General features: G+C 38.4%; 1 protein-coding gene across 1 annotated transcript in view; it reads right to left on the reverse strand.

The window, feature by feature from the left end:
• Positions 1–2,154: 2,154 nt before the first annotated feature.
• Positions 2,155–16,856, reverse strand: part of LOC118750050 (protein O-mannosyl-transferase TMTC2-like) — a 33,995-nt gene continuing 19,293 nt past the window's right edge. The window contains exons 4-8 of the mRNA XM_036484781.1: positions 3,963–4,582; positions 2,642–3,878; positions 2,393–2,507; positions 2,315–2,332; positions 2,155–2,185 (exon numbers count right to left, since the gene is read on the reverse strand). Coding sequence (XP_036340674.1) covers positions 2,155–2,185; positions 2,315–2,332; positions 2,393–2,507; positions 2,642–3,878; positions 3,963–4,582 — 2,021 coding nt within the window. The remainder of the gene's footprint in view (positions 2,186–2,314; positions 2,333–2,392; positions 2,508–2,641; positions 3,879–3,962; positions 4,583–16,856) is intronic.

A 16,856-nucleotide genomic window follows, 5' to 3' on the forward strand; every position in this document is an offset into this window, starting at 1 on the left:
TTTACAGTAATAAGAATAAGTGGCGAATTTCCCGGAAAACACGGCTTTCCTACGGCACCGCGATTTACTTTGTTCGCTCCTCCAATTACGATTGCGAATTACCCTGAGACCGCAGCGATTTGTTCGTAATTCGCATGACAACTGCATCTGAATTACTAACAAATAAGGTAATTCACTCTAAAAGTTTAGAATGGCGAATCACGTAATTCGAAGGGTAATTGGAGCGCGAATCACGAGCGAACTACGTAATTGGGGTACCGTGGGAAAGCCGTGTTAAATGTTATTGTTCAACTTTCACAGGCGGTTATTTGAATCAAAAGTTAACACCATTTAACTAAAATTTGAACAATGTCTCCACGCCGTATTCTGCGGTAGATGCTTTAGCATTAATTACCGATTTAGGGTTAACTAAGCACGAAGTACAAAATTCTTCAACAAAGTGCAAAAAACAAAAACACTAATTTATATCCAAGCTGCGAAAGCATTTTAAACGAAAAAAAAATCGTCCTGATTCATCTCTTTGTATTACTGAAAGTTCATCTGTAATACATTTACAGTCTTTGCTTGATTATACAATCAATCGTTTCTCAAAAGCAGAACCTGATGTATTTCAAAGCCTGAGTGAAGGAGAAAATAGTTTGTTGTGTTATTGGAAATGGGGATGTGATGGGAGTGGAGGACACTCACTATATAAGCAAGCCTTTTTGGAGAATGATGGTACAAGTGACTCAAATATCTTAATGACGTAAATCGTACCACTGGAAATAAAGAGACAAACAGATCAACAGAGCTTCAGCAACTCGATATTGCCATCCGATTCGCTTTGCCTTTGAAAAAGAAAGTGTTGAAAAAATTTAAGAAGAATTTGCTCCAATGGAGCTGCAAATAAACGAACTACAACATACAACTTTTTCCACTGGTAACAAAAATATATCTGTAAAGCATCTTCTGATGAGAACTATAGTTGAATTAGGTTTTTCTGTTCTTCACGCCCAAATACAATTTTTTGAATCTTGTCTACACGTATTATATGAGCTTAATATAAGATGTTGGCAGCAAGAGGTGATGCGGCAAAAATAGACGTAAATGAAAGCAAAATTATATTACAAAATAAATTTAGGTCCGAAATGGGTTTACTCGTTGACATCCCGAAGCAAGGAGGTGGAAACACAAATGACGGAAACACAGCCAGAAATTTTTTAAGAACCCGGAAAAATCAGCAGAGATCACTGGCATAGAGCTTGAACTCATAGAACGGTTTTCAACTATTTTGAAAACTTTATCGTGTGGTCTCACTATAAACGTGGACCGATTTAAGAATTATTGTTTGAATACTGCGAAATTTTATGTTGAAAAATACTCTTGGTATCCCATGCCTGTAAGCGTTCATAAAGTTTTAATACATGGAGCTGATGTTATCAATCACTTCCCTTTGCCTATTGGTGAACTAACCGAAGACGTGCAAGAAAGCCGTTAAAGGGATTTTGTCAAGGATTCACTCAGTTACTGACATATTGAATAAGTTGTTGATAACATCTGATCCAGTTATATCAAAGATGCGAATATGTTCAAAAAAAATTCTTAACCCTCTGCCTCCAAAAGTTTTAGGACTTTTGGATTCTGAAATCTAGTGTCAGTGCTAACGATTTTTTGCTATACATATGTATATATATATTATGAGTTATTCTATAACACACGCAATAAAGACGCATTACTTAATTTGAACCTTTATTTTCAATTGCGTTCTCTCCGATTTTCCAGAGTATTTTACGAATTAACTAATGGAATTCATATTGGAACTTATATTTATTGAAAATGTCTTAAAGCCAAAAGCAAGATCCTACTCAAATGAGAAATAAACGCAATAGGCTGTAACTACATTTATTGAAAAAAAAATACACTTTATTACCTTATAAAAGCAGCTCTAACTTAAAGACTAATAAATCTACAAGAAAAATGAGTACATTTTTGAAATTGGTGGCTCAAGTTTGTTAAGAAACCATTCGTATAAGTGTTATTTGGTACTTTTAAAAGAAGTTATTAATTTAGTTCTCCTAAATGCCGAAAATCGACCACTGTGCGCCGGCAGCTTTAACAATTTTATAGTGGTTTTACGTTATTTGGCAAATTACACTCTGTTAGCCATACATTTTACTATGTTTTAACCGCTTTTGTATCAAGACCCCTGGACCATATAGGGAATTCATTTATGTTTTAAATTGTATTGTCATCGTGATTGGAACTATGCTGAAAATTCCAAGTCTCTACCTCGTCGGGAAGTTAGTTTAAAATCGATTGGAAATTTCCACGGGATGACCAAGTTAAATAAAAGCTTGTAAAAATGAATTGAGTTATTGTGAGAAAAAAATTTAATATGTGAGTATGTACTTACAAGTTAAAGTGAACGTCCGCCATATTTGGTCTATGCTTAATAGCCTCAACCAGTGCTTCCTTCGCTTCTTCATATCGACCTAGTGAGCTTAGAAGACTTCCTAGATTACCCAGAGCTGTCAATGGGAAAAGATGTTTACTCAGCTACTTCAAATTCGTTTTTATTAATTTAAGAAAATATCTATGTATGTACATATGTAAATAACAATGTTCTCAATATGAGGCTCTGCTTACTAGAGCCGATACTGACCTTTGGGTGGATTTATTTCCACGGCGCTTCTATACAAGCTCTCTTCACTGTACCAGTCGCAGTTCCGTTGAATTGTGCGCGCTCCGAGCACGCTAAGTAGAATAATTAGGCCGAATATCAGTACAACTTTCCTCTTACGCACTGCAGGCGAATGTATGCGATCCATTAATTTGCCAATGCCGTATCCAGCCATCAAGCAATAACCGACGCTAGGCAAATAAAGTAATCGCTCGGCTACTACGAAACCGACGTAAAAGAATAAGTTCGTAGCTGGAAGAAAGGGCAGTGTAAGAAAAGACAATGCCATTAACAAAATGCAGGTGTTATTAATATGTTGAGTTGTACGCGGTTTCAACATAGGCGGCGACGCTAATACGTGTCTGTGTCGCAACTGACTTTCCGCCATAATGGTAGAAGCATAGCTGCAAGTGCTGCTGCTGGAAGTGTTGCTACCGGAGCTGTTATTGCTTGCTGTCGTGCTGCTACTGCAGCGACTGCTACTACGCGAGGAGCGTGGCGCTACTGCTGTGAGGGCTTTGCGCAGCGCCAAAGCTAGAATGTGGGGTACGTCAATGGAAGACAGGAATATTTGATGGCAACAGCAATCGCTCCCATTAAGCCAATGAGGGTTATTATTATTGTTATTATTAAGAGCACGACAAGAAGGGCTATGGTGGGCAGAACTTTGCTCCTGCTTGAAAACGTGGCAAGCACACCTGAGTTGTCTCGCTTTGTAAGCCACACAGCTCAAAACTGTTGAATCTAATAGGCTATATTGCGAACGTGCTTCTAACGCATCTTCGGCTATTATCATTCGATATTTCTTCTTGGATCGCGATTTACGTTGCTTATATTGTTGATGTTCTGCGTATTTCTGTCCGTTTTCTAGATGCTTCAAACGGAGCCGCAACAGATATCTTATGCTTTTGAAGGCAATAGTGATAAGCGTGCAGTAGAAGAAAAGGCTGATTAAATTGCGTTTATCGTGAAGAGTTATAATTCGCGGTATGGCGTCCATTCCCCAGTCAAAGCTAAGCACCTGAGGGCTGAGAAGTAAACTGAAATTGAACGCTGGTAGGTAAATAAAATTAAGGAATCGAGTCCACATTGAAGGTATTTTTGCTATTGGATTGTCGGCTGCTGAGAAGGCGGTTTGTGGACGAGGAAGCACCAGGAGACGCCAATATACAATGCATACTAGCGATATAGCCAGTATAGAAATAGTGCGCATGCGGTGCTGTAAGGAGGAATTAAAATAAATTCGTTAAGAAGTTAGATGGCGCAATATTCTCATTAAATAAATCGGCCCGAAAACGCTTACTTTATCTTGAAAACCACAGAGCCCACGTATTCCATCGTATACTGCGCACACCAATAGTGCAGTTATTGCTGTTTCTTTGAAGAGAAGAGCAACAAGTGACAGTGTTACTGTGAGGATTAGTGCGAACCATTGATGCATCTCCTGGCGTTCGCGCCACGCAATGTGCCGCATATATGTCAAATATGTGAGTAAATAGAAAATGCAGGCAGCTACATCTGCGCGGCCTACAATTCCAGCTACAGCTTCAGCATGTATCGGATGTGCAGCAAAAAGAGCTCCAGTCGCCAGCACTCCCCATCCTGAAGATAGGTAGTACCGCGCTAGTTTCACGACCAAACCAGTAGACAAGCAATGCATTAAGTTATTGATGAGATGAAACCCCCAAGGTGTGTAGCCACCTAAGAGGAAGTTGAAGCGAAAACTGAGCACGCACAACGGTCGATAGGAGCCATGTGAGCCGGAGTCCATCAGGGGGGTCCCCCAGTAGTCGTGCTGGAAAACACTCTGCCACGGTGTGTTACCGGAGACATCTTTATTGGCTAGGATGGCACGCCTGAAAATGTAAAAAATCCCGAAACACACAAAATCAAAAATATGCAACGTGGGTTTGTTCAAGTTAACTCGTGTTTATACATGTATGTACGTGAATCTGCTTTCGGTTCAAGTAACGCAGTTAAACAAATGAGGTTTCGCCAAGGTGAGGGACGAAAGGAAACCATGCAGGTATCGGTACCCGAAAAATATCGGATCTAAAGTATCCATACCTACTTGTATCGATAGTTTTGGCTATAAAGTTATTCCGTAGGAAGTAAGTTTTATTTTGTTTAACCCTTATGTCAGCAGCAGAAAAATTATACGTACATCAACAGCAGCACACCGCGTAACAGCATTATGGTGTGGCGAAAATATGAATATTTAACACATTTATTTTAAACTGGCTCAATTTGTATTGTTATTTTCTGAGGAAATATGTTTATTTTAAATATGTGAAGAAAGATTTGAGAAATATGTTATCTTACTGTATAAATAATGCGTTTCTGAGAACAAACTCTATGATAGTTGGTTTTGAATGTATGAAAAAAGAATTGTTTAGGTACAAAACTTATATGATTATTGAAACAGGGGTTTCAGGTAGACGCAAATAATTCTTGTTATGTTTCTTGTTACATCCGGTAGTTCAAAACTTGAACAAACCTGAAGAACGTGTAGGCAAAAAAGTACTTAAGCTCTAATATTTACTTGAATCCATGTAGAGCGAACTTGGAGACTGAAGAGAAATAATGTTTTTCTAACCAAGTGCTACGCAACGGAATAAAATTTATAAAAGTAAAAATGGCAAATGGTGAATGGCTCACTCCACGACAACTTAGTGCACTTGATTTTGAGAAACAGCAAGGATACATTCGCCAGAAGTTAGAAGATTTAGGAGAAAAAAATAGTGACGACGAGCATTTCGTATCTGAATAGATTGTGGACGATAATGAAGATGATGTAACTCCAGCTGACTCCGATATAGAAGAAATCGAGTTATCAAAATACGACCCGGAAGATCGTGAAAAACATAACGATATACGGGAAACTATACTGCAAAATAAGAAAAAATTTGAGCAACATACTGCGGTGAGCAAATATGGACCAATACGTGCGGAGGAAAAATAAAGCAGTTGAGAATTCATTAGACAAACCAAGTAAAAGGTGTTAAGACACTATATTAGATTATTGATTTTTGTTTTTTTTTACCAAGAAATACGTTTATGATAAAATTTTGGAAAATGGGCGTGGCACCGCCCACTTATGATCACATTTATGTATCTCGGTAACCGTTCTACCAATTAGTACCAAACTCGGCATGGTTATTGTGCTTGCTACATAAAAGCAAAACGTTGAAAATTATTGAAATCGGACTCAAATTACGGCCGCTTTTCTTATAAAGGTAAATTTCAGAAATGCTTGAAACTTCAAAATTTCGAAATTCAAGGACGCTAATTTTCTCAAAACTGATACACCCCGGCTTACCATGTAGCAGTAGCTTTCGGAAAGGTGAAAATCATAAATTTAATACTTGCGCCGGGTATTTAATGTTCGGCTCCGCCCGAAATTAGGCTTTCTACTTGTTTATAATATTCTGGATGTGGCTGTCCTTACTACGTACACAATTTACGTTGAGAATTGCCCTGCCTGAAGGCCTCAAAAATCCGACTAGGATGTTCACCAAATTAGTGAGCAACTGAGTGAACAACTGAGTGAAGTAAGAGCTAGCATAATGTAGTCGAATAACCTGAATATTCTCTACACGCAACGTTATTGAAGCAATAAATGGCGGTGCTTTGAGGATAATGGATGTTGCAGTATTTAGGAGGTAAGGAAGAACGTGACAGTGCGGGTGGAAACGTACATATTGTGCAAAAGACCCGTGTGTGCATAACATTCTACTAATATGCCGCAATGCAATATCTAGATGTAGTTTAAAAGTTAGTAATTTCCAATTTATTCATATTTTTTTTTATTTTGCAAGTATTATCTTACTATATCATTATATTCTTGTATTATCCTAAGAATTTTATTCAGAATTATATTATTGTATTATTTTAAGAATTTTATTCGGAATAAAGTTTACTTTTCAAATGTATCAACATACATATTTGCGTGCGATTTCATATACACACCCGGGTATGCAGCTGTTGATGTAAGGGGTAAAAGTAAAAAATGGCCTGATCTCTGGGCCAGATGGTGTAATCGTACCGACTTGGAATATGACGTAAAACACGTTTGTTGAGGATATCATGAAATTTCAAGTCATTCCGATATCTAGTTTCCAAACACGCAAACGCAAAACATACCCAGGTATGTTGCTGTTGACATAAAGGTTAAGTGTGTAATAAGTATCATACTCTGGGAATCCTAATCTACGAATAATAAAAGTTGATAATGTAGGAACTGAAAATAAATAATACACCACTACATAGCAAGACCATATGTTTGTTGATGGATGGTATATAACACAAATTAATCTCGTTTAAGAACAAATTTATTCATAAAATATTTTAGCGAAAAAAGTTTTATATTGTGGGTATATTGGCTTGGTTATAAAACAATCGATAACGGGGAAAAGATGTTGTAATTATTACAGCTCGGATTTTTATGCAAATTGAATATGCAAGAATTATGTAAAATATATTAGAAAAGTATATAAAATGTACATAGTTAGATATTCTAAAAAAGATTTTTATACAACAATTTAAATAACAGAGAAGAAACAAGACCAAAGTCGTTTGCACTTGTGTCCATGTTTTCAAGATTTCATAGAAAATTAAACATGTTTTGTTAAACGCATATCTTCAAATTTATTAAAAACTTGCATTTAGTTAAACCACTAAACTATTTCAGTAGTATCTGTGGAAAATCATCCGCATTTGCGGCAGGGGCACGGATTTTTTTTAGTTTAACTTTTATTTCAACATATTTCGATTAAAAGAAAAATACTGATAAAAATAAAATACGTATTTCACATAAACAACAAAAAATATAATCGATAATCGAATGAGGCTATTGCCTGAAAATTTTAAAATGCGCTTAGTGGCATTGTGCTACTATAATAGCACGGCCGAGTAATCATAATAAACTTATGTACAGTAATTTTTTTTAGTTTATTAGTCGAACAAATTATAGCCGCACCAAATTTTCACAAGTTTTAAAATATTATTTTGCTGTTATTTAAGTTTGGTTAGTTTTTTTTTATATTTCATCCTTTAAAAACATCAGAATAAGTACAAGTTTAAAGGCAGTGTCACACGATTGGGTATTTGCCAAAATTTGGTGCAAATCTTATCCCAATTGTGTGAACACCCAAAGTATTTTTCTTTATCCCAATCTCGCAAATTAATTTGTTGAAATTTTTCAATAGAACATCGCTGTAATGTACCAATCTTGTGACTACAAAAAAAAAATTCCCTTTTTTACCAATAGCCCAATACAAAAATGTACAGATCTGTAAAAAGGTACCAATCGAGTGACACTGCTATTAAAAATGTATGCAATTAAAAAAAAAATCAACAAATTTTCGTTAAAATTTCGAGGTTTTTAATTAATTTCTGAGTATGCAGTTTTGTATCCCATTGAATTGTAGTAGAATAAAGTACAAGTTTCAAATGGCTAAAAATTTCGATTGATTTTCTAGAATTGTTAAAAAGTTCGAAATTTGTACGAAAGTTTGTAGAATTTCTTTTTAATATAGCACAAATTTGGAAACTTAGATTTACACGGGTTTTGTTAAAGAAATAACTATATTTTTATAAAAAAAATAACAAACGTTCAATAACAACAAAAATAATACGTTAGAACTTGGCAAAAAGTGTTTCGGCTACAATTTTTTTACCACCGTATGTATGTTTGCCAAGCTGCCAATCTGAATTGCAGCGGCACCATATATGACAAAAGAACGATGCTGCTGGCGTATGCAGATAATATCGATATCGTAGGTCTGAAATAAAGGGACGTAACCGCAGCATTTTCCAGTTTAGAGGTTGGTCTAGCGGTGAACTAGGACAAGACAAAGGACCTCCTGGCAACATATAAGGAGTCCACGCGATTCGGGACACATGTTGGCAGATATGACTTTGAAGTAGTGAAGGAGTCTGTCTACCGAGGATCCCGCATAAACACCACCAACAACGTCAGCCTGGAGATCAAGCGAAGAATAACTCTTGCCAACAGATGCTACTTTGGGCTCGGTAGGCAATTGAAAAGCAGAGTCCTCTCTCGACGAACGAAAATCACGCTCTGCAATCTCTCATCATGCCTGTCCTTTTGTATGGCGCAGAAACTTGGACGATGTCGAACAAAGAAGAAAAGGCGTTGGGGGCTTTCGAGAGAACTATTCTGCGCAAGATCTACGGCCCTGTTTTCGTGGATGACGGGTATCGGAGAAGATGGAATGACGAACTGTATGAGCTTTTTAACGACATGGACATAATTAAGCGCATAAAAATACAGCGATTGCGCTGGCTTGGACGTGTTGTACGCATGGATGACGATGCTCCGGTGAAAAGATCCTTCGACTCCGCACCCATGGGGAACAACGAAAGCAAAGGCGCCCATGAACGCAATGGAAGAACCAAGTGCAGAAGGAGCTGTCCGCGCTCGGGATAACCAACTGGCGCAAATTCGCACAGGAGGGAGGCAATTGGAAACGCTTTTTGGTCTCGGCCCAAACTGACAAACGGTTGTAGTGCCAAATAAGAAGGAGATATATTTTTCTATGTCTTTAATTGGACATGTGCAAAATATATGCCTCTTTTGACTTTTTCAAAGCACATTTTGCCTTTTTTCAAATTTTAAGTGCCCTAAAATCCTACAGTTCTCCATTTCGGAGGGGGGGGGGGGGGGGGGGGAACACCTACTATTACGTGTCATGGGAGCATAATACAATTCTCTCTGCGAAGAGGGTCTCTTTTAAAGCATACTACAGCCGGAAGGAAACTTTGAGTCAAACGGCTAGGCTGGTAAAAGTTTCGAAGAAGGACCAAACCACAAAGCTGCGTTCACTCAAGAGGCCTGATGGCTCTTTAACTGAGACTAGAATTGAGATACTCTCTGATCTTCAAGAGACTCGCTTTCCTGGGAATAAGGTACTGGTTACGCCTTCTTCTCCCTCGACTGATGATGGAAGGTATGCAAGAACCACAGTGTCAAGGTAATGAAGAAGCCCTAAGATAGGCTATTGAGTCTATAATACAATTCTCTCTGCGAAGAGGGTCTTTTTTAAAGAATACTACAGCCGGAAGGAAACATTGAGTCAAACGGCTAGGCTGGCAAAAGTTTTGAAGAAGGACCAAACCGCAAAGCTACGTTTACTCAAGAGGCCTTATAGCTCTTTAACAGAGACTAGGATTGAGATACTCTCTGCTCTTCTAGAGACTCGCTTTCTTCTCCCTCGACTGATGATGGAAGGTATGCAAGAACCACAGTGTCAAGATAATGAAGAAGCCCTAGGATATGCTATTGAGTCTTTTGAGAGTTTCAAATTGCCCGGTCCGGGTGGAATTCTACCTATTGTACTTAAAGAAGGTTTTGAGCTTTATTTGGCGACCTTCGAAAAGATGTTTACAGCATCTCTTGCTCTTATCTACATACCACAACCTTGGAAGCTGGTTTATGTCCCCTTTGTACTTACCAAAGGTTTGTAAGGATGACTATACTAGCCACAGTAGCTGCAGGCCTATTAGCATGACATCCTTTTTATGCTAAAATGTGTGGAAAGATTGGTAGAGTTGCGCATTCGTGGCGAGACACTCTCATAACATCCTCTGTATTTGCATTAACATGCCTATCAGGCGTAGAACTCCTGTGAGACGGCTTTGCAAAATCTGGTTGCCAGAATTCATCTTGGGCATATTTTTAGACATTGAGGGTGCTTTTGGCAATGCCACCTTCGATAGCATGTGCAATTCTGCTCTACGGCATGGAGTAGATTATTTACTGGTAAATTGGATTCGTTCTATGCTGGTGCAGCGGGCCATCACGATTCAGGCAGAAGGAGGTCAATATGTCGCGTGCGGAGTTAACAAGGGCTGCCATCAGAGTGGACGTGCTTATAACACTCTATTTTTAAGAAATATGCAAAATATATAAAGTTATGTGTTTCTCTCGAAGGGCAGTTCAATCAGCTGTTTATTCAATATCAAATTATAATCTAGAGTAGGTATTCAATTTTGTCGATCTTAGTATCAGAATGGATTCCAAACTCAATTTCAACCTTCACATTAATGTTACAGTCAATAAATCCAAAGGCGTTTTTGCCTTTGTAAAGCGATCCTTATGCTACAAAAGCTCTTTTTACCACTTTAGTTAGACCTATACTAGAATACGGATCTATTGTTTGGAATCCCTGCTACCAAGTTCATTCGGAAAGGATTGAATAAATTCAAAAACAATTCTTATCTTTTGCATTGCATGATTTTAAATAAGATTCAGGCTACAATCTCCCCCCTCCCCCCTACAATAGTCATCTAAAGCTCATAAATTTGCCTACACTCGCAAGTCGTAGAGAAATGCCAGGTATAATATTTATTGTTAACTTAATGACAAGCTTGATTAAGAGTAAATTTTAGGGTTTAGTGTCAAGACACTTTCCGACCTCCGTTTTTAAAGCCATGCAAAACTAATTATGAACTAAACGAATCATTCCCTTTGTTAGCAGAGAGATTTACTCTGGACTGAATACGCAAAACTTCGTCGATTTTAAAACAAGCAATTTGTAGAAATCCAGGAATATTTTATTTCACAAATGCAGACAGTTATTAGAGAGTTTAAATTCCTAAATGGGATTAAAAATTCACTTATTAATAGAAAATATAATTCATAGAATTTCAGTAATAGTATACATACTTTTTTAATGAAGAAAGGCGGACAATTTCAACTTAGGCTTTAGATAACTTGATCTCGATCACTGTTGGAATCGCAATAATTAACCCTAAAAATTGGCATGTGGTTGTACTTTAGTAAATGGATCTAATAGTAACACCCCCCTTTAGTATGACGAGAAGGATTCGTGGGCTAGCTTCTTTTCGCCAGCCACTTTTATTACTGCTAACTTTACGGCTGCTCTTTCAAAAACTCTGCTGGGCGGTAGCACTGCGAACCTGCGGAACCAGGGTCGACAACCACAACCAAATCTCCTTCCCGACTCGGCCTCTTTCTGTCATGCCATTTTGTGCGGCAAGTCAATCTGTGCAAGCATTCTTTGACCCACCGCTGCCAGAAATGCTGCGCATATTGTTGAGTTGTGAGCCAAGAGTGACGTAAAATAGTGTGGTGGTCGTCAAAGGTGGCAAAAGGTTTCATGCAATTGGAGCTTCCTAATAAGAAGTGGTTAGGTGTTAAAGCTTTTTCTTGTTCACTGCCTATGGGCATATATGTTAACGGCCGAGGGTTAATGATATTTTTCACTTCTGCCATCATACAGTGCAACAGGACCATCAACTCGGTGCACATGCCGGAGTAATTTTATAAAAATATGGTTTTGAATGAGCAAGCATGTGAGGTGCTGCCGGCGTAATGAATTTCCTTGATGTCGTCGCGGTTGTGAAATTACGAACTAACAAATCTTTGTTAACAGCAGCCAAGTTCACGTAGTTCTCGTTCGGCGCCAACCAAATTGGTACCATTGTCACTATAGAATTCTTTAGGCGTGCCCCGACGAGAGGTGAAAGTTCTTATTGCTAAAATGCAAGAGCTCGACGTCAGAGAGTGGACAATTTCGACGTGAACAGCTCTGATTGTCAGACGCGTAAACTAGTCGTGGCAATTTCGCCATTTGCGGGGCTGCGGGTACAGCCTTTAGAAGTTTTGATTGATGGGAAGTATTGCCGCAATTCATTTATCACCGTTTCATTATTCAGGTGGTGGAATTTCGAGTGGTAATATGGAAAAACTAAGGCTGAGATTTTACTATTTTTTGGAAGAATTATCGGGTTCTGTCGTGGTCCCGGTGCGTCGGCTGTTTTGCTATCCACCCTTAAACGCCATCGTCATCAATAAATGCTCTTAACTTATATAGTAGAGATGTTTTCCGTAATGGTTTTTGAGCTTTGAGATGCATTATTTCTTCTGAAAATGTTCGAGCTGTGCCTGTCGGTATAACAATGATTCCGATTGATAAAGCTCGTCTTGCTGCAACTCTCCTAAAAGCATTGGTTGGTTCAACAGGCTTCTCTAACAGTTCTGAGTATGTCGTAAAACGTAAGACAATGATCTCCACAGGCGACACCATTTCGAGAATCGATTAACATCTTGGAGCGTTTTAATTTCAGATATTTGAAGAACATGTTTCTTTAACTCAGTACTCGTGGTTTCGATATTGTGTTTTTCTTGTGGTCAATCATCTTCGGGGCGATAAGAAACTCCGGACCATTGAACCAACGGTTGGATTAAGAAAGCTCGAATTTCTTATATTGTTTGGTGGCTTCGTCCGTAACGTTATTTTTTGACACGATCTATCTCCATTGCGAAATATCGCTAGACCCCAAAATTTTACCTACGCTATGAACAGATGGTAGCGCTTACTGTCTGAGTACAGCTAGCTTAGCACAGTTTTTGCGTCACACCAAAACACCTTTCGGTTTATCTTAATTGATAGCGCATCCATTACGAATTTTAAAAACCGAACCGACCGAGAAATTTTTGATGGTCTGTAAAATAGGCAGATACTTTAACCATTGAAACCACTCTTCGGCTAGGCCAGGAGCAATTTCTTTTTCCCAGTTAATGAACTACGCAAACGGCTTGTAATAATATTTTTCCAAAAACTAAACTGTTTTTTATTAGGCCAAGAGGATCATAAATGGACATAACGATGCTTAGATTTCGCGCTTCGTTGGCGCTTTGTTTCCATTAAAAATTTATTTATGACACAATAAAGGTGAAAGTCTAAATATAATTACGTCCTCATTCGGAACCCAAAATACGCCTAGTACCTTTTCTGTGGTATTATCACCACTGATATTAATCTTAAGCTCAAATGCTGATTCGCCCAAAGCGTTCAAACTTCTGGAAAATTTTAACACCATTTCCGAATGTTGAATCCGCCAGCCTTATGAATACGTTGCACGTCTTTTGCCAGCGTGATATCGTCATCTTTGTCGTCAACAGAATCGAGATAGTCATCAACGTAGTGGTTGTTTTGTATTGCGTTAATTGCTCTCGGACGGCTGTTTGCAAACCGTTCAGCATTCAAGTTTTTCACAAATTGAGAAGTACAAGGCGAGTAGGCTGTTCCAAAAATCATTATGTTCATGTCGTAGATTTCCAGTTCAACGGAAACATCACACTCACGCTATACAAAACGTTGAGCGTGTTGATCTTCAGGGCGAATCAGCACTTGATGAAACATTTCTTGAATATCTGCCGATATAGCGATAGTTTTTTGTCTAAAACGCTGTAAAACCGCAGGCAGAGATACAAGAATTTCAGGCCCTTTTGCCAAAAAAGTGTTGAGCGATACGCCGTGCGATTTAGCCGCAGTATCCCATACTACGCGTGATTTACTTGGTTTGTTTCTATTGAAAACCGCGAATGCCGGCAAATACCATATACGCTGTTGTGCTTTTGACTGATTTACCTACCTGTTAGCTTACGAATATATCCCTCTTCTAAATATTCAGCTATGGTATTATCAAAAACCGCCTTAAGACTTGGCTCCCGTTGAAGCTTTTTTTCTTAACACATAAATCGACTTTTTGCCATGCAGTAGCCATCCGGCAATTCAAATTTATCAAAACGCCACAGAAGGCTGCTTTCACAGTGACCATTGGCAGTTTGGCGGGTATTTTCTGGTAACACATTTAACGCACGCGCATCTTCTTTACTAGTGAGCGATTTTTGCGTAGCCGCAACGCCTAACAGGCTAACCTAATATTCGCGGCTTGCGTTTTGGTACGCATGCCGTCGAATTTGTTTTTTTGCGTCACCCGAAATTGACTTGCATGCGTTTGCATTTGATTTCATTGAGCGAAACGTCAAATCAAAATGTCACGCAGAACACAAATTGGAAATTGAGTTAGCTTCATACGCACGCCGTTCAATTTCGGTTGATCTCATACAAGTTGCATGTGCATGAGAAATTTTTGGCAATAAATTCGCGGCGTGCGTGAATATTAGGTTAGCCTGTAAGCTTTCAGAAGAATAAAATTTCTTAAAGCCCAGTTAGTCAACGACGTAGCGTAAACGTAGGTTGACGTACGTAGCTGCATATCAAATTTACTGTTGATAGAGGGAGAGAGAAGCAACGGCAACGTCACCACCATGCGGTGGTTAGTTTTCGTTAACACGCGAATCACATAAGTTAGATCGTGTCTGCGTCAACCTACGTCTACGCTACGTCGTTGACTGTTTGAGCTTTTAACCAAAGCGCGTAGCTTATCATCGTTTTCTTTAGAACACTCACACATACAGAAATGCCCATGTTCGCGCGTCACCGCAGCACCACCAACTGTTCCGTAGATGTGCCACCTAAGTAAAGTCTTTACCGCTAACGGTTCGTTTCGGCCGTTCTTACTTTATGTTCTGAGTAAGGCCCAGTTTTCTATCCCAGTAACTTGCTATCGGTAGATTTTTTGTGTGTTCATATTTTTCACTAATTTTGCTATAGTCGAGGCTCTGCATTGGAAGAGATAATTTATTTACCGTGTGTACATTAATATTTATTTTACGTTGATTTGGTCCGGCAATTTGTAGTGGTTCGCTCTTTCCACTTAGATTGAGTTTTTCGCGAATTTCGTGGTCCATTAAAGTGTTTGCGATCCTTCGTCAATAAATGCGTAGGTTCTTATAGATTTATTGTCTTTCTCAAATATTGTAATCGGCTAAGTTCTAAATAAGATATTTTGATCTTTTTCGCAATGAGAATTGTAGCTGTTTGTATTTATTTTGACGTTTGTTACTTGCCCTTCTACTGCATGCATTGCTGGCTGTTTTTGCTGTCGCTCAACATTTCGCGCCCTCTTAAAGAAACGATTTAAAAGAGAGTGATATTTGTTCATACAGCCATTGACTTCGCAAGTTTTTTGACATTTTGTTTTATCAACATGTTTCCCGAGGCATTGCTTACAAAGGTTATGTTGTCTCACAATGTTCCATCGCATGGCGCGATCCATTCCAATGAACTTTTGACATTTCGCAACATTGCTGCAGTTCTGTTTGCATACACAACATTTACGTTGCTGTTCCACCTGAGAGTAAACATATGCCACTTTGTTTTTGCTGTATGATATTTGCATATTTTGATGTATATTGACACTGCTTGCGGAGATACCGTACTCAAAAATCCAGTCAGAAATAGTGGTAAGATTTGGGAATTTTTTTTTTAATAAACCTTATTTATATGTACCCCAATTGAACTGAAGAGGTGGTGGTAGTTTTTCTATTAGTTCTTGCAGGAGAGAAGAGTTTTATAGTTCACTACGAAGGCCGGAAGCTTCGATTGTAGCTCGTAAGCCTTTTACGTTGATGGCCAAGGGGGTAAGGGTATCCAATTTATTTTGATTAACTGGTGGCATTATTTTTATCTTACCTTTTATGGAGCTGATGATTTTCTCGGGCTGGCCAAATAGAATTTTCAACGTTTATATAGCGTCGGGGACACATACTGGATGTATTTGAATGTGTTAGACGACATTGTACGCATCTCCCTTTAAAGTTTTTTGAAGTCAAATTAAGTTTTCGGCATCACTCAAGCCGCAAACTGTTGTTGACCAGTCATACGTTGCGCTAAAAATAGGCCGTTCTTCTGGTCGGCCGGAAAACGTTGGCAGTTCGCGTGGAACTGAGTGTCCTGCGTTTATCTGTTGCAAAGTCAAATTGTTCTGGGTGTTATTATTAGACTGTGTAGTTTCGGCCAGTTCACAGTGTTAGCTGGACAAAAGTCGGTATTGAATTTTTGTGTTATAAATATTGAAAATGACAACCAATATTCTCATTCTTTTGAATTATATAAAATTTTTGCATGATTATTGTTCAAGGAAAAGTAATTAATTGTTCTTCTCAGAAAAACGCTCACACGTGTTTTTTAATTTCATGATGTGGACTTATTGCTATTTTGCATGCATACATATAGAGGTATGTTTACTTTATGTTTGTGATGGATTTGCAAGCCAAGGTAAGTACTAGGGATGTGCCAGGTATCCGGTAGATATCCGGAATCCGGCTTACACGGCCGTTTTTCTGTTATCCGACTATCCAGCCGGATACTAGCTAAATTCCGGCCGGATTTCCGGATTTCGATTATAGAAGATTCAATTTAAAAGTCTAGTTCAGATTTTTTTTTATTTTATAATACAATTTAATCTTAGATGTCATTAGTAATTAAAGTTAACAATTTTAATATTTTATGCAAGGAAG

The sequence above is a fragment of the Rhagoletis pomonella genome, unplaced genomic scaffold (assembly GCF_013731165.1).
Source record: "Rhagoletis pomonella isolate Grant_MI unplaced genomic scaffold, Rhpom_1.0 Rhpom_scaffold_00120, whole genome shotgun sequence".
NCBI lineage: Eukaryota > Metazoa > Arthropoda > Insecta > Diptera > Tephritidae > Rhagoletis > Rhagoletis pomonella.